At 36.4% G+C, this 19,480-nt stretch overlaps 3 protein-coding genes across 11 annotated transcripts; all 3 read left to right on the top strand.

Moving 5' to 3' along the window:
- The first annotated feature begins 532 nt into the window (after nucleotides 1–532).
- On the top strand, nucleotides 533–6,562 carry LOC111306310 (uncharacterized). 8 transcript variants are annotated; one of them, XM_022904211.2, is made up of 15 exons: nucleotides 533–932; nucleotides 1,079–1,823; nucleotides 2,052–2,145; nucleotides 2,231–2,333; nucleotides 2,429–2,518; nucleotides 2,601–2,900; nucleotides 2,978–3,085; nucleotides 3,363–3,434; nucleotides 3,698–3,784; nucleotides 4,063–4,134; nucleotides 4,239–4,328; nucleotides 4,449–4,556; nucleotides 5,599–5,667; nucleotides 6,160–6,230; nucleotides 6,333–6,562. In XM_022904211.2, the coding sequence occupies exons 1-15, from the start codon at nucleotides 696–698 to the stop codon at nucleotides 6,475–6,477; spliced, it is 2,391 nt and encodes a 796-aa protein (XP_022759946.2). In that variant the 5' UTR covers nucleotides 533–695; the 3' UTR covers nucleotides 6,478–6,562. The 8 variants fall into 8 exon arrangements, 4 of the variants coding, with proteins under 4 accessions (XP_022759946.2, XP_022759959.2, XP_022759954.2 ...); XM_022904224.2 differs by having other exon boundaries at nucleotides 6,320–6,562; XM_022904219.2 differs by lacking the exon at nucleotides 3,363–3,434.
- Nucleotides 6,563–7,326: 764 nt separating this feature from the next.
- On the top strand, nucleotides 7,327–10,579 carry LOC111306293 (tetraspanin-10). The gene is made up of 11 exons (XM_022904204.2): nucleotides 7,327–7,567; nucleotides 7,850–7,962; nucleotides 8,054–8,108; nucleotides 8,204–8,259; nucleotides 8,974–9,021; nucleotides 9,365–9,413; nucleotides 9,492–9,575; nucleotides 9,649–9,716; nucleotides 9,869–9,994; nucleotides 10,080–10,155; nucleotides 10,308–10,579. Exons 1-11 carry the CDS (start codon nucleotides 7,514–7,516, stop codon nucleotides 10,371–10,373), a joined length of 795 nt encoding a protein of 264 aa, XP_022759939.2. The 5' UTR covers nucleotides 7,327–7,513; the 3' UTR covers nucleotides 10,374–10,579.
- A 142-nt stretch (nucleotides 10,580–10,721) lies between these two features.
- On the top strand, nucleotides 10,722–15,812 carry LOC111306286 (DEA(D/H)-box RNA helicase family protein). Of its 2 annotated transcripts, XM_022904189.2 has the most exons (10): nucleotides 10,722–11,900; nucleotides 12,020–12,126; nucleotides 12,751–12,806; nucleotides 12,888–13,112; nucleotides 13,221–13,427; nucleotides 13,520–13,606; nucleotides 13,834–13,929; nucleotides 14,001–14,216; nucleotides 14,510–14,692; nucleotides 15,259–15,812. In XM_022904189.2, the coding sequence occupies exons 1-10, from the start codon at nucleotides 10,804–10,806 to the stop codon at nucleotides 15,487–15,489; spliced, it is 2,505 nt and encodes an 834-aa protein (XP_022759924.2). In that variant the 5' UTR covers nucleotides 10,722–10,803; the 3' UTR covers nucleotides 15,490–15,812. The 2 variants fall into 2 exon arrangements, with proteins under 2 accessions (XP_022759924.2, XP_089621609.1); XM_089765483.1 differs by lacking the exon at nucleotides 12,751–12,806 and having other exon boundaries at nucleotides 12,880–13,112.
- Nucleotides 15,813–19,480: the final 3,668 nt, after the last annotated feature.

Below are 19,480 nucleotides of genomic sequence, written 5' to 3'. Positions count from 1 at the left end.
ATAATTTTGGAAATAAGGGATAACGTTAGGAACAGTTTAAAATATTCAACAGGATCCTTAAATTTTAAAATTTTTTAATAAAATATTTAAATTATAAATTTATTAATTAATATAATATTAAAAAAATATTTATTAATTAATAATTTTAAGAGTAAGTATTATAATATTTAATAAATTAATAATTCAGTAACAAATAAAAATTTTTAAAATTTAAATATTATATTAAATATTTTAATGTTATTTATCGATCACGCGGCATTAAGAATGATTAAGGAAAAGAAATAGAATCCAAATTTTTTGAGCCCGAGTTAGGCCCAGTTTCAGGCTCATTTGTTACTATCCATGGATGGCCCTGAATCTAATTCAACTTTGGGTAGTGGGGTTGAGTTGGGTTGCCCCGTTGAATTCAGGCATCAAAACCTTCATTGTAAAAATCAACATGGCCTCTACAGATGGCACGTGTGGTGAGCTTTTTTTCAACAAAAAAAAAAAAAGGGGAAAGAAAAGAAAAGGTGCCACCTGGGCGTCAACTGAGGGATAAGACGTGTTGTTCATCTTCTTCTTCACTACCCAGTCACAGGTAGCCATTCTATCCCCACCAAAGCTCAAATTTCAATCTTGGGCTTCAAAGTTCAACAATTTTACAATGCTACTCAACGCCGTCTGATGAGTTTGCTTTTAATTTCGCATTAAAAATGGACGGTCTATCTTGCGCCGCAGCTACCACCTCCGTTGCTTATTCCTTCTCCGTCAGCAAGTTTTTGCTGTTTCCTTCTGTGTCAGTATCAAGAGTACAAGTGAAAAGAAAGGCGAAAAGGGTTTCTTTCAGGGTTTTTGCGGAGAAAGAAGAACCAAAGCTTGACAAATGGGACCAAATGGAGCTCAAGTTTGGCCGCTTGCTCGGCGAAGACCCCAAACTCACCATTGCCAAGGTACCCTTTTGCTCATTCTTTTTTATTTTTTATATTTTATGCTCAATTTAGAGAATTTAAAAAAAAAACCCATTTTCTAATTGTTAAAAAGATTGCTTCTTTACAAATTTTTTTTTTTTTAATGTTATTGCATTTTGTTTTTTCAGATAATGGGTAGAAAAGCAAACCCTGAAGCATCTTATATTGAAATTGAGAAAGCATTTTATAAGAACAACGGGAAAATAGTGGAAATAGAGGAGGTTCCTTTTGATGTTGACAAGAAATTGCCCACCGCATCTTCTGATGGTTTAAATTTAGTTCGTCCTGTTCCGAACAAAGGAATCAAGTTTCAAGCTGATGATAAGCCAGCTGTATCTGAGATAAAGAGACCAACTCTGTCAGATGGAAAGGCTTTGGGTGGTGCAAGAAGGGGCAGGCTTCCAAATGTTATCTTGAGAAGGCCAACCGTGATGAATGAAAATGATGTAGAAGACAGGCCATCCAGGTTTAGGATGAAACCAAATTTGTCATTGAAAATGGGGAATATAAAAGCAAAGGAACATTATAGTGATATGACTTTGTTGAGAAAGCCGGAACCAATGAGTGTTGATACAAGCATCGATGAGAAGCAAGATTCTGATGATAGTGTTGGGCTGGAGAAAGAGAAAGAAGTGGAGGACAGAATTGGTGATTTTACATTGTTAAAAAAGCCTGAACAGATAAGTGCCAATACAAAGATTGTTGAAAAACAAGAGCAGTTTGGAGATTTAGAAGTTGAGGGGGAAAGGTTGGAGGCAGAGCTAGAAGCTAACATGCTGGCTAATGCAACAGAGAGTAGTTTTGAAGAAGCATTGGAAGCGGGGCATAGCTCAATCCCTAAGAAACGTGAGATAGAGGACGACTCTTTAATTGGTAATGCACCATGTTATGTGATGAAGTTCCTTTTAGTTTAATTGTTGTTTGATTGTGTTGAATGTCACTGTGGTAGGGCTTATTACAACTAAGCACAATGTTAACGACCCCACTCTCCCTCTCTCTCTCTTAGAACACTTATAAGTTTCCTCCTTTTACCTTATCTAAGGAGTTTTGAAACCCTTCAATCTGAAGTATTGAAGTTTATGTTTTTCTTGGCTTTTCAAGGAATGCGGCCAATTGACGTAAGTAATAGGGTGGCTACTGAGGAATCTGGCATTGTTCTCTCCATGGAAGCTGCACTGCAGGGGAAGCCAAAAAGGTGTCAAATTCATTCTTAAAATTAGGACATTTCTTCTTCAGTTGGTAGAGTTGTGACTTGTGATTAACCAATTGCTTTCTTATAGATTAGATCAATCTGTGAAAGAAACATCAGACCCCAATAAAACAGAAACTGTTCCCACCAACCCTGAAGATTATGGTGATCTCCCCTCTATATCACCTCAGGAGGTCAGCATACGGGACCTTTCCTTGAGTTATTACTGGACATTTTAAAGCATCATTTTGAGATGTCTGATAATTCTTGGTGTCTTATACAATTGTAGGATAGTGATTGGACCAGGGTTGAAGATCTGCTTAAGACAGGACAATGGGAAAAAGTGGAGTTAATAAGCTCTAGCACAAGAGGTTTTGTTGTAAGTGAACCTTTTCCTTCTATCAGGTCTATTTGCTAACATGTACTTCTTTGTGACTTTTGACTATTCATCATTTTTACAGGTATCGTTTGGTTCTTTGATTGGATTTTTGCCTTACCGCAACCTTGTTGCTAAATGGAAGTTCTTAGCTTTTGAATCATGGTTGAGAGAGAAGGGCTTAGACCCATCTGCTTATAAGCAGAATTTAGGAGTCATTCGAAGTTCTGATATAATGTGCAAGAACTCTTTTCTGGATTCAAACTCAATTTCAGAAAATAACCAACAATTTGAGGGAAAACTTTCACCAGATATGAAATTGGAAGATCTTTTGAGGATTTATGATCAAGAGAAGCTTAAATTCTTGTCCTCATTTGTTAGTCAGGTTTGAATAAATTGATTTTTTTTTCTATCTGTCTTCTTTATTACCATTTTGTATATTGATATGGTTAATATTTGCAGAGAGTCAATGTAAATGTGCTAATGGCTGACAGAAAGGACAGAAAACTTATAGTTTCTCTGAGGCCAAAAGAAAAGGAAGAGTTAGTAGAGAAAAAGAGAAAATTTATGGTGAGTAGCTATATTGTGTTTCAATATTTCCGTAGTGTTTTTTTTTTTTTTTTTTGTTTTTTTGCTCGTCTTCAGTGTTTATACTTACTTTTTGTGTAGTTGAAATGTTGTCACTCTTCGCATTAATACCATGGCAGAAAATTGCATTTTAATGTTTAACAATTTTCTTTTCATATAAACTGAGAATTTGAACAAATATTTTTGAATGAAAAACATGACTCTGCTTAATTTGACAAAATAGAAACTTTTAAAGCTCTTTAGCTGTTTCTTGTTGCAGGCCAAGCTTCATGTAGGGGATGTTGTAAAATGCTGCATTAAGAAAATCACTTATTTTGGTATATTTGTGGAGGTAAATGACCTATAGCAACAGGTTTTTAAGCATTGTTACAAATTACAATATCTTGGCAATTACTATAGTGGATGCACTTTCAGAAAGTGAAGTTTTTATGGTCTGGCAACAGTGTCATGTGGATTTTGGCTCCTTTGTTTTGTTTTTATTTTTCTTATGAACTTACGCCTCGTTAGCCTGGAGCCACAGCATCCATTTCTGTGAGATTATATATCCTTTAATTTTTTTTTCAATCAAATCGGGATCTAATTGTACTAATATAGGTTGAAGGCGTGCCTGCTCTGATTCACCAGACCGAAGTATCATGGGATGCCACATTGGATCCTGCATTATATTTCAAAATTGGTCAGGTATTTGAATTTACTGGAAGATTAAAACCACAACAAATTGAGTCTCCTATTCTTTTAAGTAAGGATTGAATGACAAAGACGTAAGACCTGGCATGGCAGGGTTAAAAGCTGTTGATCTTCACTGCTTGCTTTTTTTTTGGAGTGTGTGTGTGTGATTTCTTCCTGGTGCTTTGTTTATGTCTGAAATCCATCGAGCTATTTGTTTGTAGGCCATGCTCTTATCTACCTACTCTTTCTAAACCTTGAATTGAATTTTCAGATGATCTTCATGATTTCAGATTGTCGAGGCAAAAGTTCACCAATTGGATTTCACACTTGAGCGTATATTTTTATCTTTGAAGGAGATAACGGTAATCAACAAGCTACTAGGTCTTTGAATTTTAAAATTTCCTCAGTTGTTTTAGGCCATTTTTTATTATGTTGTGATCCTCTTTATTCTCTTTTCTGATGATAGCCAGAGCCACTGACTGAGGCCTTGGAGGCTCTAGTTGGTGATCATGATAACTTAGATGGAAGATTACAAGCAGCACAAGCAGACTCTGAGGTTTTTGTTTATACACTGTGACAGGAGCTTCATATCTTCTATCTTATCCTTTTTGTCCTAGAATTAGGTATTACGTGTTTGCATGGCTAACACTCACGCACTAATATTAAATATTGACAGTGGCCTGATGCAGAATCACTTATCAAAGAATTGCAACAGATTGAAGGGGTTCAATCAGTTTCAAAGGGCCAATTTTTCTTGAGCCCTGGTTTAGCTCCAACATTCCAGGTATGATAGCTTCAACATATCAACTAATGCAGTATGCTAAATTTGGTGAAGATTAAATACAATAATTCACTTGAAATGTATCAGCTCATATTGTGCCTCTGGTTTTGGAGTTCTTATTGATTTGTGGATTATCGGTTAGACGTTTGTATGCTGTACCTATTAGTACTTGTCTTTTTAATGAAATTTGAGAAGGAATGATCTAAGATACCTTCTAATATGCATTCTACACATTTAAAAATTCTACAACTGATCGAATAATAATGTGTTGTTTTCTTCTTCCATGGTTGCCGTGATACTTTGGGTGGTAAATTCAAAAAATAGATTTATTTTCTTCTTAGTTTTCTTCCCTTGACAAATTACAATACCACCATGACCATAAGTCTTCTTCTCTAGATCTAGGTTGGATTTTTAGATGCCAAAAGCTTTCCATCTTTCAATGCGGCACTTATTACCAACTTCATAATAGAAGCCTCTGTTGATTTAAACCTTCCCATCAGTTGAGCCCTTGAATTGATGGTGAGTAAATGAATTATGTACTTAATAGTTGTGATCTTTGTCAAAAAGCTGTGTAATGTAGAACGGGTATGAAAAATAGGGTGTAGAGCAAAAATTAGAGGAGAGAGAGAGAATTCTGAATAATAGTTCATTCTTCATCAAAAACTTGCTGAAGCTGAAAATAATATAGGTATTTATAGGGTACTTCCAAACCCTAGTGCTGGTAAAGCATCGGGACTATATAATAATCTAGAACACCCAAAATCTACATAATATACAAAATTATTAAATAATTCTTAAATAATACAATCTTTTGATCAGCATCATCTGTCCTGCATGACTGTGCCATCTTTTAGGTGCCATAACTTTTGCTATCTTTCAATTCTAGGCTTCATTATGAACTTCATAATAGAAGCTTCCATTGGTTCAAACCCTGTCATTTGTTTAGGTTGTGGATATGGGACCATGCTCTTGAAGAAATTGGTCAGTTTCTTCTTTTTAGACTTCATTTATGAATTATCTACTTCCTGTCTATCTTTTGGTGCAGGTTTATATGGCATCCATGTTTGAGAATCAATATAAGTTACTTGCTCGATCAGGAAACAAAGTACAAGAGGTAAAGTTTTATATAATCTCATTGCTCTGGTAAGTATCCAGCATAACCCTCAATTGGAGGATTTAATCTTTCCAATTGAAAACTTCCCCCTTATAAATATATACCATTTAAAAATTTCGAAGCACAGATTAGTTGTTTGGTTTTATTTCAGTTTGACTCTCTGGAATGTTATAGATTTTGAACCTTGTGAAATTGTTAGGTCTAAATTCCCAACACCGGTAAAGTGTGATTTTTCAAGTCAATACTATAGATCTGTAACAATGGCATTTTTTACAAGGCAATGACACAAGGATAAGCAAAAAAAAAAAAAAATCCCAAAAAGGCAATACGAATGTACTTAAGACTTTTGAGGACCTTCTGTGAAAATTCTTTTTTTCCTATTTCTCTAGATGTCTAGTACGACCTTTTTTCCTGAATAAATTTAACCTTATTATTATATCTAAAATGCTGTAAACAATGGAGATATGGATGACAACTCTTATGTTTTGGCAGGTCATTGTTCAAGCATCATTGGATAAAGAAGAGATGAAATCTACAATTCTATCATGCACAAACAGATTGGTGTAGGATTCTTGTTTTCGGTTAACTCGCTTCTTTTTCATCCTTTTGATATCCCACTCCTAATTTGGAACTCCAACTTTGATCCCAAAAGGAACTTTTGGCAGGAAGGTTAAGAGAGAGAACAGAAAGCATGGGGGAGCCAGGGTGGGGGATTGTTTGATTTTCTTGTTCACCCTCTGTATCACTATAACGGCATTCTTTCGTCCTGTATGCAATTTGTTTTTTTACACCAAGGTTCAACTTACATAAACATTGAATTAATGTCTTATTGAATTTCACTGTGAACAGCCACCTCTAATGCTATTTAAGTTTGAAGGCTTTTTTAGGATGCAAATGCCACATTTCTTGGTTTAGTTTGTTCAGGTTTTGTTCATGAAACATTTTTTTTTTCCAATAGGCTTTTCTCTTCACATCATTGAGATCCATTAGTTTTTGCAATGAGATAAATGGCAAAATGACGAAGATTTCAAGTCATTGCTGGATTGTCCTTACTGGCATTAAAGTCAGCAGGGACAAGTTTTCCCTTTGAGTCTACGTTTCAGCTTAAAATGAATTGAATTTGCAGGCCAAGGTGAGTTAGTTGCTTCTGATTTCTACTTCTGGCCCCCTTCCCATCTGTTATGACAGCAAAATGACAAATTTGAAATAATGCAAATTATTCAACTGAGTTTCTTAATCCATAAAAATTTTAAACAGGGAATTAAAATACAATATGATAATATAGTACAATAATAAAAAATTAAAGTGTAAATTAAAAAAACTCAACAGTTGGAGTGGTATTAAAATACCAAAATTGATTTGACAAAAAGACAAGTCATACGTGGACTCTTGTCCTAAGCAAAATCTAATAACTAAAACCGTCAAAGTTGTAAGATCTGACTGGTAAAAGACTTTGTAAGATACTTTCGTTGTTTCTAGATATCTCGTCTGAATCCTGATGATCTAGCCAAAACAATCTTTGCTTTCTGTTATCTGAAAAAACGTGAGCCATGTGCATGTCCTTTGGCCGAACTACCCTTCATTCTCCCTTCTGCCTTCAGCCCTCACATTTCTCTGTCCCCAGCTAGACAAGCCCCCCCCCCCCCCCCCCCCCCCCCCACTCCCTCTGTCTCTTTTCTTGCAATGCAAGTGCCATATCCGAGGTCCTCAAGAAACTTCTAAAAGTTCTATTCTTTTTCTTTCTATATAAATTTACAAAAATCATTGTTCTAACTCAGAAAGTCTTGGAAACCCATTTTCACCAGTTTTTTCTTTGTAAAGTTTGTAACTCTGAAGGAGAGTGAAAATGGGTATGGGAACAAGCAATTTTGTGATCAGATGGATCAACTTTCTTACAATGGTATGCTCTTCTTTTTGGCTCTTTTTTTTTTTTCTTACTATGGTATCCAAATGGGTTTGTTTTTGTTTTATGGTTCACAACGCCAGCTTTAATTGTGCTCATTCCTAGATTGAAGTTTCTTTTTCATGTTGGGTTTGTCCCTTTTTTTGGTTTCTTAGTGATTCTGTTATTTTTTTCAATTTGGTTGGGTGTTTTTGGCTACCTCATTGTAAAAATTAAAAAAAAAAAACATTTGTAATGTAAGTTAATATATGCTCGCTTTTTATACTTTTCATTGTGCAGCTCTTAGCTATAGCTGTTGTAATTTTTGGGGTATGGATGAGCACTCATCATGATGGATGTCGAAGATCCCTTACTCTCCCAGTCTTAGGCCTTGGTGCCTTCATTTTTATAATGTAAGTTTTGATCACTCTGAAGTTTATGATTACGCTAATTCCTATTTTTGTATTAAAAGTAACAATGACAATTCTTTTCTTTGAATTTTAGATCCATAATCGGGTTCCTGGGGGCAGTGAAGAAGAACACCATTCTGTTGTGGATTGTATCCTTGTGAAATTTTGAGTTTTCAAGATTTTTGCTGCTTCTGTTCTTTCCTAATTCCCTTGTTTGGACTGCCCTTGACTCATTTGCTTGCAGTACTTGATTATGTTATGCATCATTCTGGTGGCGATCCTGGTATTCACAGTGTTAGCGTAAGTATTTTTAGCTGAAGCTAGTTTCCTGTTCATATTCAGTCAAGACATGCAAGGAGAATGAAAGGATTACTGAGGTTTTAATCTTTGTGGCATTTCTAGTTTTGGTTGCAACTGAGTTTTTTATGTGTGATTAAAACCAAGATTTTCTTAGAGTGCACTTGGATGCCTGGTGGGAGGGACTCCCATTTTGTCGTGGGTGCCGTTTTATGAATGGACCCTGCCACCATGAATCCAAAGCCGTAGGGGCCCTTAGTGTATTTTTTAGGTCAGGTATTAATTAGATGCCTCGTGTTATTAACTAAATGATACTTCTAGATGAAACTGACGAAAAGTATGGTTTTTAGGGAAATGTACAAGATGATTAAGTTTTATGACATGGTTTTCCGGCAAAATAGCTAGTTGTGTCTTAGAGCTTATGTGATTCTATTATCCTAACTTCAGTCTTCCAGAGCAATAAATAAAAGTAGAAAGTGGATAATTTAGGTTGACTGCTGTGTTCTGCTATTTTTTTGTTCCTACGTGCTGTACCCTTTAATTTGTAAGGCTACTTTCACTTTATTTGCATTAACTTTAAGCCCTGTATCACTATATGTTTTAATGAGACATTCTCAGGCTTAATTTGTGTGTATCATTAAAGGCCTTTCAGTGTCCCTACTTTTCTAAGAGCTTTCATGTTAAACAAATTGATTTTATGCCATTTTTTTTTTGTAGGTTCATTATAACAAATAATGGATCTGGTCACAATGTGTCTGGATTGAGGTAAGAAAACATGCACTTCATTGGAAAAATTTCTCATTGCGCCTATGTTTTTGCTTTTGGGTGACAATTCCCACATTGTAGTATTTTCTTTCAGTCTCTATGCAATTTGTACCACAAGAAACTGAAAAACTATCTTCCACCTCTCTCCATTCTCTGCATGCACTTGGTGCAGAGGCTTACTTCATGTTCGTACAAAAAATTATATGTTCCAAATCTGTTTTTCTCATCCAGTGGTTGATTTTTGCACTACTTCTCTGAAATAAATGTGTCATCATTGTTCCATAATTCAGCTTAGTGAGGTGGGAGTATGACCCTAGTCTCTCTTATCTTCTTTGCTTATCAGATACAAGGAGTATCAACTTAAAGACTATAGTCCATGGTTTCTTAAGCAGGTGAGGCTTTCGGTTCGTTGGTGATGCAATTTCCACATTGTTTAGCTACAATTACCCATCTGTCTTTGTTTCTGTCAGCTGAATAATACTGATAATTGGAAGCACTTGAAGAGTTGTCTTGTGAAATCAGAGGACTGCAACAACCTAGCAAAACAATACAAGGTCTACTTTTAAACTCCTGAGTTCTATTTGTTTCTCTGACATTTATTCTAATGTTTTCGACTCTAATTTTCAGACTCTTAAGCAGTATAAAATGGCAAAACTGACACCTATTCAAGCTGGTTGCTGCCGACCACCATCTGAGTAGGTCTTTTTTGTTGTTTTTTTGGTTGCGTTGGTTCTGTGCGATTGCACCTGTATTTAATCATGGTTTATGCAGTGCAGTGAAGCTTATCCCATTCATTTATTCATTTAATTAACGAATAATTTTTCTTGACATTCAACTTGATTCACAGCTGTAGTTATCCTGTTCTCAATGCTTCATACTATGACTTGAGCTTTCATCCAATTAGCTCCAATAAGGACTGCAAGCTTTACAAAAATTCTCGGACCGTTAAGTGCTACAATTGCGATTCTTGCAAGTAAGCATTTTGATTTTCCTGCGTTCCATCCAATCTATTGTACAAATTCCTCACTGCCATTTGCTTTCTTTCAATCGCCTTTCAGGGCCGGCGTTGCACAATACATGAAAACCGAGTGGAGAGTTGTTGCCATCTTTAATTTAGCACTATTTGTTGTCTTGGTAAGATTCTGTTTACCACTTTCCGACCATCTTCAGATTTCTTTCCCGGCTGACACGAAAACAGCAAGAACCTGTCATTTGATTGGTGACTTACGTTTTCGGCACTTATTGTGTCAAGGCTAACTCCTATATATTATGTTTTGCACTGCCAGTCAATTATATACTTTGTGGGCTGCTGTGCAAGACGAAATGCTGCTCGGAGCCAGTCAAAAGTTTGAAAAGAAAAGCGTTGGACTGAAGGAAAAATGGAGGAAAGAAGAAGTTTGATTTGAGGGGGCTTGGAAGTTCACAGCTTAAGCTTATATTTGAAGTGGCATAAGCCTAATGGCAATCACGTAAAAGTGTTTGTTGTTCTGACGCGAGGGTGAAAAATCATTATTTTTTTCTACTATCTATAATTTAATTTAATGGTTCTACTTTTTCAGTACGGATTTAACCGCATTTATTGGGCTTTCAAGTCGTTTATCAAATGAGCGTGAAACTTGTCCCACATCGAAAGAGATGTTACTTAACTGGAGACAAACTTCTTCCTTTTTGGTCAATATAGTGGAAAAAATGTCCTTGACGACGTCGTATTTTGGCATAAATAGAAAAATCCATCTTAAAAATCGGAACAAATTCTCCTCTCCCTAAACCCTAAACCCAACAATGGTCTTCCTCCAGCGCTCCAAAGCCCTCTCCGTTCTCCTCCGAACCCGTGTTTTCATGCGAAACATGGGAGGCGGTCCACGGACCTTTCCCGGCGGCCTAAACAAGTGGCAATGGAAGCGGCTCCACGAGAAAAAAGCCAAGGAGAAAGAGAAGAAACTCCTCCACCAAGAGAAGCAACTTTACGAAGCCAGAATCCGGTCTCAAATCCGGGCCAAACTAGCCGGTAAACCTGACCCGAGTTCAAATCCAACCGAGTATAACCCCATGAGCCCCGACGATCACATCAAATCCCTAGCTGATAGATTCATGAAGCAAGGGGCAGAGGATTTGTGGAACGAAAACGACGGCCCATTGAAATCAGAGGAACAGGAACATTCACGATTTATTGAAACGGCAAGGAATCGACAATCAAGATTACTTCATTCGCCGCTTGATCTGAAGAGTCTAATTGCTGATAAACGTAGAGAAAATGCTAAATTAGGTGTCATAAATAGCAGTAATTTTGTTAAGAGTAGAAGCTATTCAGTTCAAAGTGACAGGAAATTCAGGATGAATGAGAGTTCCTTTGGTGGGATTCGGTCATGTTTCGATTCAAAGTACGATTCAATGAACCTTTTGGGGCGTAATATAGCAAATAGGACGTTGAAGAAAAACTCGCATTCTTCTAATCAACATGAATCTGATTTTGTTTCGAATGATCATTCCTTGAGGTGTTTTGGCCGTGGTGATCCTGGTGGTAACCGTGAGAATGTGAATTTTGAGAATATTAGGAAGTTTATAAAGAAAAGGAATAGTTTGGGGAGGAGGAGGTTTAGGAGGAATGAAAGCTTATCGAGTGATGAAGAATGGGATTCGGATTTGGAAGATGAAGCTGAAGGAGTGGAGGGTTGGAGGGATGTTAGGAAGTTGGGGAGTAGTGCATCGTTGGGGAAGTATGATGTGAAGATAACAAAGAGAGTTCCACTAAAGGAACTTGAGAAGGAGAGTGATTTTTCGGAGCAAGTGGAGTTGCTTAGGAAGGAGTTGGCTAAGAAGAAGTTGGCTGAAAATGGAGAGAAGAAGAGGGAGGGAGAAACGATTTATAGTCAAAAAAGGTAAGCTAAGATGTTGGACTGGTTTTTCTTTTGTTCTAGTGAGAGAATTTGAATTATAGATGTATTTATGGTTTTGATGATAAGAAAATTGGTGAATCTGTGGGTTTTTGTTTCTACAGATTTGATGACTGTGGTATATCCCCATTGACAGTCAAGGCACTTTCTGCAGCTGGATATTTTCAGATGACTCGAGTACAGGAGGCAACTCTTTCTGTTTGTCTTGAGGGTGTGTCTTATTGCTTACTTGGTCATTGTGTGATTCTTTCATCAATTTCATGGAACTTACTGTGTCATTCCGTGAGTCTTTTAGAAGCTTGCTCTGGTTTTCTATTTTACATTTGTTTAGGGTAGTAAGTTGTTCATGCTTTGTGCCTTGGTAGCCTTTCATGCACATAAGAGGTACTTCCACTGGACTATTAACATTGATGTGGAAGTTCTTATATTGTCAAGTATGTATCACATTTTGGAAGCTCAAAATGTGACATAAGTATTAGAGTCACTAGATGTGTAGAAGATGCAGGATTAGGTCTTATAGAAAGGTGATTTGAGGAAGGCATACAAACTGTAGGAATTGGAAGATAGGGTAACAAAGAATTAACACTACAAATTATCACTGTTGCTTTTATGCCTGGGCCTACTGTTCTATTCTTGCATGATATGTTACTAGTGTCACATGGTTCTATATGTATAAAAGTCTTTCCTTGTGTGTAGTGCTTTCCCAATAGTTATGGTAAATTGCTTTCTTTAACTACATTGCCATTCATGTTATATTCCTATAAACATGCTGCTCTAATTTGTGTGATACAAGTCAAACATTCTAAATGACTATCCTCGTTTTAATGTGGAGCAGGCAAAGATGCTTTGGTCAAAGCTAAAACTGGCACAGGAAAAACTGTAGCTTTTCTGGTACACTACTATTTCTTAGTTATTATTAATGACTTATAGATTCTTGTTCTTTCTTCCAATTCTTCTTTTAAAGACAAACAGCTTCCGGCAATTGAAACAGTTTTGAAGGCTGCTAGTACTAATACCGTTCAGCGGGTGCCTCCGGTATTCGTTCTCATTCTTTGCCCCACTAGAGAACTTGCAAGTCAGCTAGCTGCTGAAGCAAATGCACTGCTGAAGTATCATGATGGCATAGGTGTCCAGACTCTAGTTGGAGGAACACGTTTCAAAGTTGATCAGAAACGCCTCGAATCAGACCCATGCAAGGTTAGCCTATGTTTTAGGCCTTAGCCTTATAAATGTTTCTAGAATCTTCCACATCCTAATGCTAGAGGATAAACTTTTTCTAATTAGCTGGGTTGAAACTTTCTGCAGATAATGGTTGCAACACCTGGAAGATTGCTGGATCATGTTGAGAACAAGTCAACCTTGTCTGTGCGTTTGCTGGAATTGAAAATGCTTATACTTGATGAAGCTGACCACTTATTAGACCTGGGATTTCGGAAAGATGTTGAGAAAATTGTTGATTGTTTGCCCCGTCAAAGGCAGTCATTGTTGTTTTCTGCAACTATTCCGAAAGAGGTTAGATTGTTCATTGTCCTTATATTTGTTGTAGATAAGGCCGGTTTCCTTGCATGAATCAACTCAAATTTAAATTGTGCTTGATTATGCAGGTTCGTCGAATATCTCAGCTTGTTTTGAAAAGGGAACATGTCTTCATTGATACAGTGGGTCTGGGCTGTGTAGAAACTCATGATAAGGTATAATTGGCGATAACTGCACACATTTACTATCGGGGAATACAATTAGGCTCATGCTTCTTTTTAAACAATGGAATTTAGACAGCTTGGGTACTTTAAAAATTTTTTATTGATTAATTGAATTTTTCTGAAGTCCTTTGCTTAATACTTAAACTGGATGTAATAATTTGTATCAAACGTATTGGCAGCAGTGATGTTATATGCAGAATCTTCCTTGACGAATGCAGGTTAAGCAATCTCTTCTTGTTGCACCACATGAATTGCATTTTCAGATAGTTCACCAGCTTTTGAAGAAGCATATATCTCAAGCATCTGATTACAAGGTAAAATGTTTTAGCCTCTGGATTTTGGTAGTTGCACAAATTTCTTGAAACCTAACTGTTCTATCACTCAGGTCATTGTTTTCTGTGCAACCGGGATGGTAACATCACTGATGTATTTGCTTCTTAGAGAAATGAACATGAATGTTAGAGAGATCCATTCCAGAAAACCTCAACTTTATCGAACTCGTATAGCTGATGAATTCAGGGAATCTAAGAGACTAATTCTTGTTACATCTGATGTATCGGCACGAGGAATGGATTATCCTGATGTCACTTTGGTTATTCAGGTACCTTTGAACCTGAAACTCAAGCATATAGTAGCTTGTTAAGCAGTTCAAATTTTTTAAGCACATATGCATGCATAAATACATATATGCTTTGCCTTTCAAGTATGATGTCATTGGACCATAATGAAAAATCCCGGAAATGGTAAGATATCTTGCAGCTTTTGAGTTAACTAGATGGTTTATGAAGCTGCTGAAAGTAAAGAAACATTCTGGTCGTGAATTACATATCTTGTTTATATAGACCACTATTTTTTTAATAAAATAATATTTATGAATGATTTTACTGCTACCAGGTGGGAATTCCTACTGACCGAGAGCAATATATACACCGCCTAGGAAGAACAGGACGGGAAGGCAAGGATGGAGAAGGTATCTTATTGATTGCACCCTGGGAAGAGTTTTTCTTGGATGAAATTAAGGAATTGCCTCTAGAGAAGCTCTCTTTACCACATTTGGATCCGGATGTTAAACAACAGGTCTGCACCTAAACTAATAAAGTATTACTCTTTATGCTTCTATCAAAAGGATCTTTTTAATAGGTTGATGCCATATTCTGAAAATATATTTTGATTTTTTCTATTAACAAGTTTTGATGAAGATCCCATCCAAACTAACTGGTAAACTCTGTTGGTTGTTGTGCCAAGGAGCATTAAATCCTCCCTAATACCAAGAATTAAGTGATTTTAACATGACGGACAAGGATTCCACAATTGCCTAACTCGGGAAATTGTTAAAATATGGATCAGACCTACCCCACCCCAGTTTTGTTGCCTAGCTATTGGATCTGAAAAAAATAGCCTAATTTTGACTTGGAAATAAAAGGGAAAAGGAAGTTTATTTCTATTTTCATCATTGAATCATTTTCAGGGAGACTGCATCTTAAGTTTTTTTAGGGGGGGGGGGAATGAGATGGTTGATAGAAAAGAAAATATTGCATTGATATCTCAATTTCATTTAAAACATGGGGTTTGTGTTGTGTCTGATGGTCCTCTTATAGCCGTCAGTTACAAAAAAGTTTGTAATGCTTGGAATCCTGTTGCAGCTGGAGTTTTCAGTGGCAAAGATTGATGGTAGTATCAAAGAAGCAGCATATCATGCTTGGCTCGGTTATTATAACTCAATCAGAGAAATTGGCAGAGATAAAACTACACTTGTTGAGCTGGCCAACCAGTTTTCCCAGTCAATTGGCTTGCAAAGACCTCCTTCCCTTTTCAGGAAGACAGCTCTAAAAATGGGTTTGAAAGGTATACCTGGAATCCGAATCCGAAAATAGCAGTGACTGAAGTAGTTTAATTTAAGTTGTTGAGGATGAATATTGTGGATCAAGAACATAGACAACTGCTACTCAGTCTGGCACAAAGAACATATAAGTCTAGCTCCTGCCTTTTTTTTTTTTTTTTTCTTTTTCCCTTCTCTTTGGCGCGACTATCTTCTCACATTTGTACTTGCGCTGAAAGGTCATTCTATTGAATTGCGTCAGTGATGCGTATGTTCTAGGATCTTGGGTTCTTTATGAAGCACTGCTGTTACATCTCAAAGATGTGCATTTGTACATCAAATTGGTATTCTAAATGTGATCGTTGCTTTATAATTTTACTTTGTGTTTTGGTGTCCATTTCCGCTTTACAATCAAATTTCCATATCTTACATGCTTCTTCCCAATTTCCCTTCTCTGTCACTGCTATTCTTTTTTTAATATATGTTTTTGCTAGTTATAAACTGCAATTTAGTGCATGTTCCATCGAGAAAAGTATGTTTGAACCATTTCTTGGGGGATTTCCCGTGATGTTTCCTGAAACCCTTCGGTTTTCACTTTACAATCAATGTTGCTTATGAATAATGGTCTCTCACAATCCAACATGATCGAGCAAAATAAAGAGGAAGAAGGCCTATGCCACTATATTCTTTATCTACGCAGCTGGAACAATCATTAAGTTAAGCAGTTCACAATCCAATCTTTTCATGTTCTTGATAGCCGACGGTGAAAACTATATCTTCAACCAATTTAAAATGATCAAAGCATTGACTTCCAAGCTCTTAAAGTGATGCTTTCAGACTGTTGTTTTACTCCTATGAAAGTAATTAATCTGATCTAATTGTAATCGAAAGAAAAACATAAATGTCATGACTTTGGATTCAGGCAGACAAGAAATGATTCACAAGGTAATGATGTCCTTTGAGGAAATGTGCGACTGCTGACTGCTCCTTCCACATCGCTAGCAGACATTAGGACTTGGAAACAGTTTGAACCCCACTCCCTCTTGTTATCCCCACTTGTTATCTTTGCGGGACAAAAGTTAGGCAAAGTTTACTTCGGGAAAATGCTTGTTCATGCATATTTCCTTTTTCAGATGATGCTGATGCCTGGGGCACAATTAAGTTTAAGATCAGATAATCTACAATCTGGTCCAGGTTATTTCTATCCTCCAACGGATACACTACCAATATCTTAGAAGCAATTACATGTGATGAAGAAAACTATTGGGAACAGCAATCGTGCCTGCCTTTTGTCGATGCCATATGAATTCACCTTAAGAAGGATCCATCAATTATTAATGTTAAGCTCCAAATGAATTATCAAAACCCAAACTGGCATTAAGATTGATCAGAATTAATGTAGTGTCAACGCCTACTACAGCCCCTTAGAAACGGCTTTTCAAGTTAGCACTCCAGCAGATGCAAAAGGACCAATGTAGCCTGTAATCTATGCTATAATATCTGTTTCCTTTTGATCACTTTTATCTTTCACAACCTCGAGCTGTTAAGCCATCCAAAGAGCAGCCTTCCACTATAAAAACTTGCACCAGATTTAATAAATGGAATGAGAATTTTTGTATATGCACATACTAAATTCAACTACATGTTATTATATAAATAGTTTGAATTTCTGCTGTTCTTGGTATTTGCAAATAATGTAATGAGATTTACGCTGAATTAACTTCAATTTTTTAGTAGAAACAGTCTGAATTTTCAGTTGTTCATGTAAGTTGAGGGTCATATAGATATCAGAATTTAGGATGGCAAAGGTTTTTTTTTTTTTTTTTTCAAAGTGGATGGCAAAGGATTATTCATCAATGCAAGTGAAGAAACAAATCAAAACTACAACTATTTTCCTGCTGTAGTTTTGGGTGGGAGTAATGAATGACATGATGGCAGTTTCAGCCAAGCATGAAGGGTATTTCTGCCATTACAATAGAACTAATTGCTAGTTTTGCCTATATCTTTAGTCTTCACCACTAGTTGCTTGTTGTCTTGATCTCATATTAATAGACTTCATACCTGCCTCTTTATTAAGTGAACAAACTCAATTAGATAAACTTCTTCTAGTTCTTCTCATCATCTTTTCTGCCCTTTCTCATCATTAAAATCATGAGGATTTGGAATCCCAAATTCTCATTTATGTTCTTTATGATCATACTAGCCACCATCCACCTCTCAAGTTGCCGCTACAACCATAGAAGCCTGAGCAGTGAAGCTGAGCAAACAACCAACACAGAATTCTCCACCAGGCATTTCCCTGCCAAGTCTCCTGATGCATCCAGAGCAGAAAAAAGTCAACCAATTTATGAAGTTTCCTACAGAACAATTCCAGGGGGACCAAACCCTCTCCACAACTGATATATCTATTTTTTTGCAGATCTTGAATATGTATTAAGTTATACAAATTTTTGGCCGCTTATACTTCAGTTCCTTGTTTTTTTGTTTTTTCCTTTTCTTCAAAGTTGTATAATAGGTACAGTCTGGCCACAACTGCAATTGTACTTTGTTTGACTCTCATAGATGGTAGTCATGTAATGTAAATAACTGGTTTTTTGTTTCCATGAAGCTGCACTGTTTCAGGGTAATTAAATGGATCATTTATTTTTTGCAGAATAAATTTGCTCTGCAATTAAGAATTACAGGCAAGGAAGTCATTTGCCAAGCCAGAACTTGGTGAAGAAGAAGTAACCAATAATGCTAAAATTGATAATGGCCACAGACTAAAAGTACTAAAATTTTTAGGAAGAACTGTTGAATTGTTTTAGCATCATCATGCTAACTCATTTTTTGGATTTATTATTTGAGTTTCTGCAGAGCGTGAATGGTGGGGCAATTTTGGCTCATATGCAGTTCAAAAAAACAATAAACAAGAAGAATTAGAAACAATATTTTAGTTGCTAATTTATACATCTTCATTGTTTATAGTTTCAAGGGTCAAACCCACTTTTTGGTGGCTTTCTTTGATGTTACTTCCATGATTAAAAAAAAAAGAAAGGGGATCCTGGAAAGTTTTACTTATCATTCATGTAATTGCTATCAATATGATAAAATTCTGTTTTCTATTATATAGAGGAGTTGGATTAGCAAGCAAAGCAGTCCAGCCAAAACTACAAGCTCACAGATGAAAAATATCAGTCAATGGGACCTCGAAATCTATGAATTTAAAATCAGGAAGAAATACCCAAAAAGAAAAGGCATATTTATATGGGACTTAACAGATGGTGTTGTCCAAAACAAGTTGCTTTCATACAAGAATTTTGTAGAAGAGACGTATCGAGCACCTGGTACTCTGGTCCTGTCGCAAGCTACATGTGCATTACATTTTTGACTGAACCAAGAAAATCAGAGTTGAAACATAACCATCTATCATGCATGCTAGCTGTTTTTTCAGATGTTGGGGGTTTATGGGTTAATATAACCAGATGCTCAAAGATGAATCGTCACTCATTGAAAAGAGACAAAACAAGGGATTGGGGGGTCCCGTAGTTGCATAATATTAACGCTTAAGTGATAAAAGAAGTCATATTATGGAAGTACATGATCTTTTACATGGTCTCAGCTTTTCTGACACTTTTCAAACGATGAACAGTAACTTAAGTTTTTCTCTCTCTGATGGATAAAATGCAAACCCAGATCTCACACCAAAACCTTGTCAGATTTGACTTGGGTCATAAAAATTAGCAGAACTTTCAAACCTGACTAGCAGCATCTCTGGAGAGCTGTTGGCACTTCCATTTTCCTTCTGAATATAAATACAACCCCCAGATATGATTGGAAATATATTTCAGGCATAAGGATCGGTTATGGAAGATTTAGATGTTGGTCCACATAGAAGTGAGGAAAATAAGTTAATCTTTGAACATTTTAAGTCACCATTTAACCTTAGCCTTGATATAAAAATTGGCTGATAACATAGAGATATTAGCATTTGATGATATAATGGATAACCCTATTCTGAATCTAGTTTTCCTTGGATAATGGTAGAAGCCAATAAGCTTTTCATT

This window comes from Durio zibethinus, chromosome 9 (genome assembly GCF_047325235.1).
Source record: "Durio zibethinus cultivar Kanyao isolate XHJ-2024 chromosome 9, ASM4732523v1, whole genome shotgun sequence".
Lineage (NCBI taxonomy): Eukaryota > Viridiplantae > Streptophyta > Magnoliopsida > Malvales > Malvaceae > Durio > Durio zibethinus.
The sequence above is the reverse complement of the archived record's forward strand: the minus strand, read 5'-3'. Positions and strand labels throughout refer to the sequence as shown.

Coding starts and splice junctions, on each gene's coding strand:
- LOC111306286 (XM_022904189.2), top strand. CDS start 10,804: ATGGTCTTCCTCCAGCGCTCCAAAGCCCTCTCCGTTCTCCTCCGAACC. Junction 12,127..12,750: donor TCTTTCTGTTTGTCTTGAGG/GTGTGTCTTATT, acceptor AATGTGGAGCAG/GCAAAGATGCTTTGGTCAAA. Junction 13,428..13,519: donor CTGCAACTATTCCGAAAGAG/GTTAGATTGTTC, acceptor TTGATTATGCAG/GTTCGTCGAATATCTCAGCT.
- LOC111306310 (XM_022904211.2), top strand. CDS start 696: ATGGACGGTCTATCTTGCGCCGCAGCTACCACCTCCGTTGCTTATTCC. Junction 3,086..3,362: donor AGAAAAAGAGAAAATTTATG/GTGAGTAGCTAT, acceptor TTCTTGTTGCAG/GCCAAGCTTCATGTAGGGGA. Junction 3,435..3,697: donor ATTTTGGTATATTTGTGGAG/GTAAATGACCTA, acceptor GTACTAATATAG/GTTGAAGGCGTGCCTGCTCT.
- LOC111306293 (XM_022904204.2), top strand. CDS start 7,514: ATGGGTATGGGAACAAGCAATTTTGTGATCAGATGGATCAACTTTCTT. Junction 7,963..8,053: donor GGTGCCTTCATTTTTATAAT/GTAAGTTTTGAT, acceptor TTTGAATTTTAG/ATCCATAATCGGGTTCCTGG. Junction 9,717..9,868: donor TGCTGCCGACCACCATCTGA/GTAGGTCTTTTT, acceptor CTTGATTCACAG/CTGTAGTTATCCTGTTCTCA.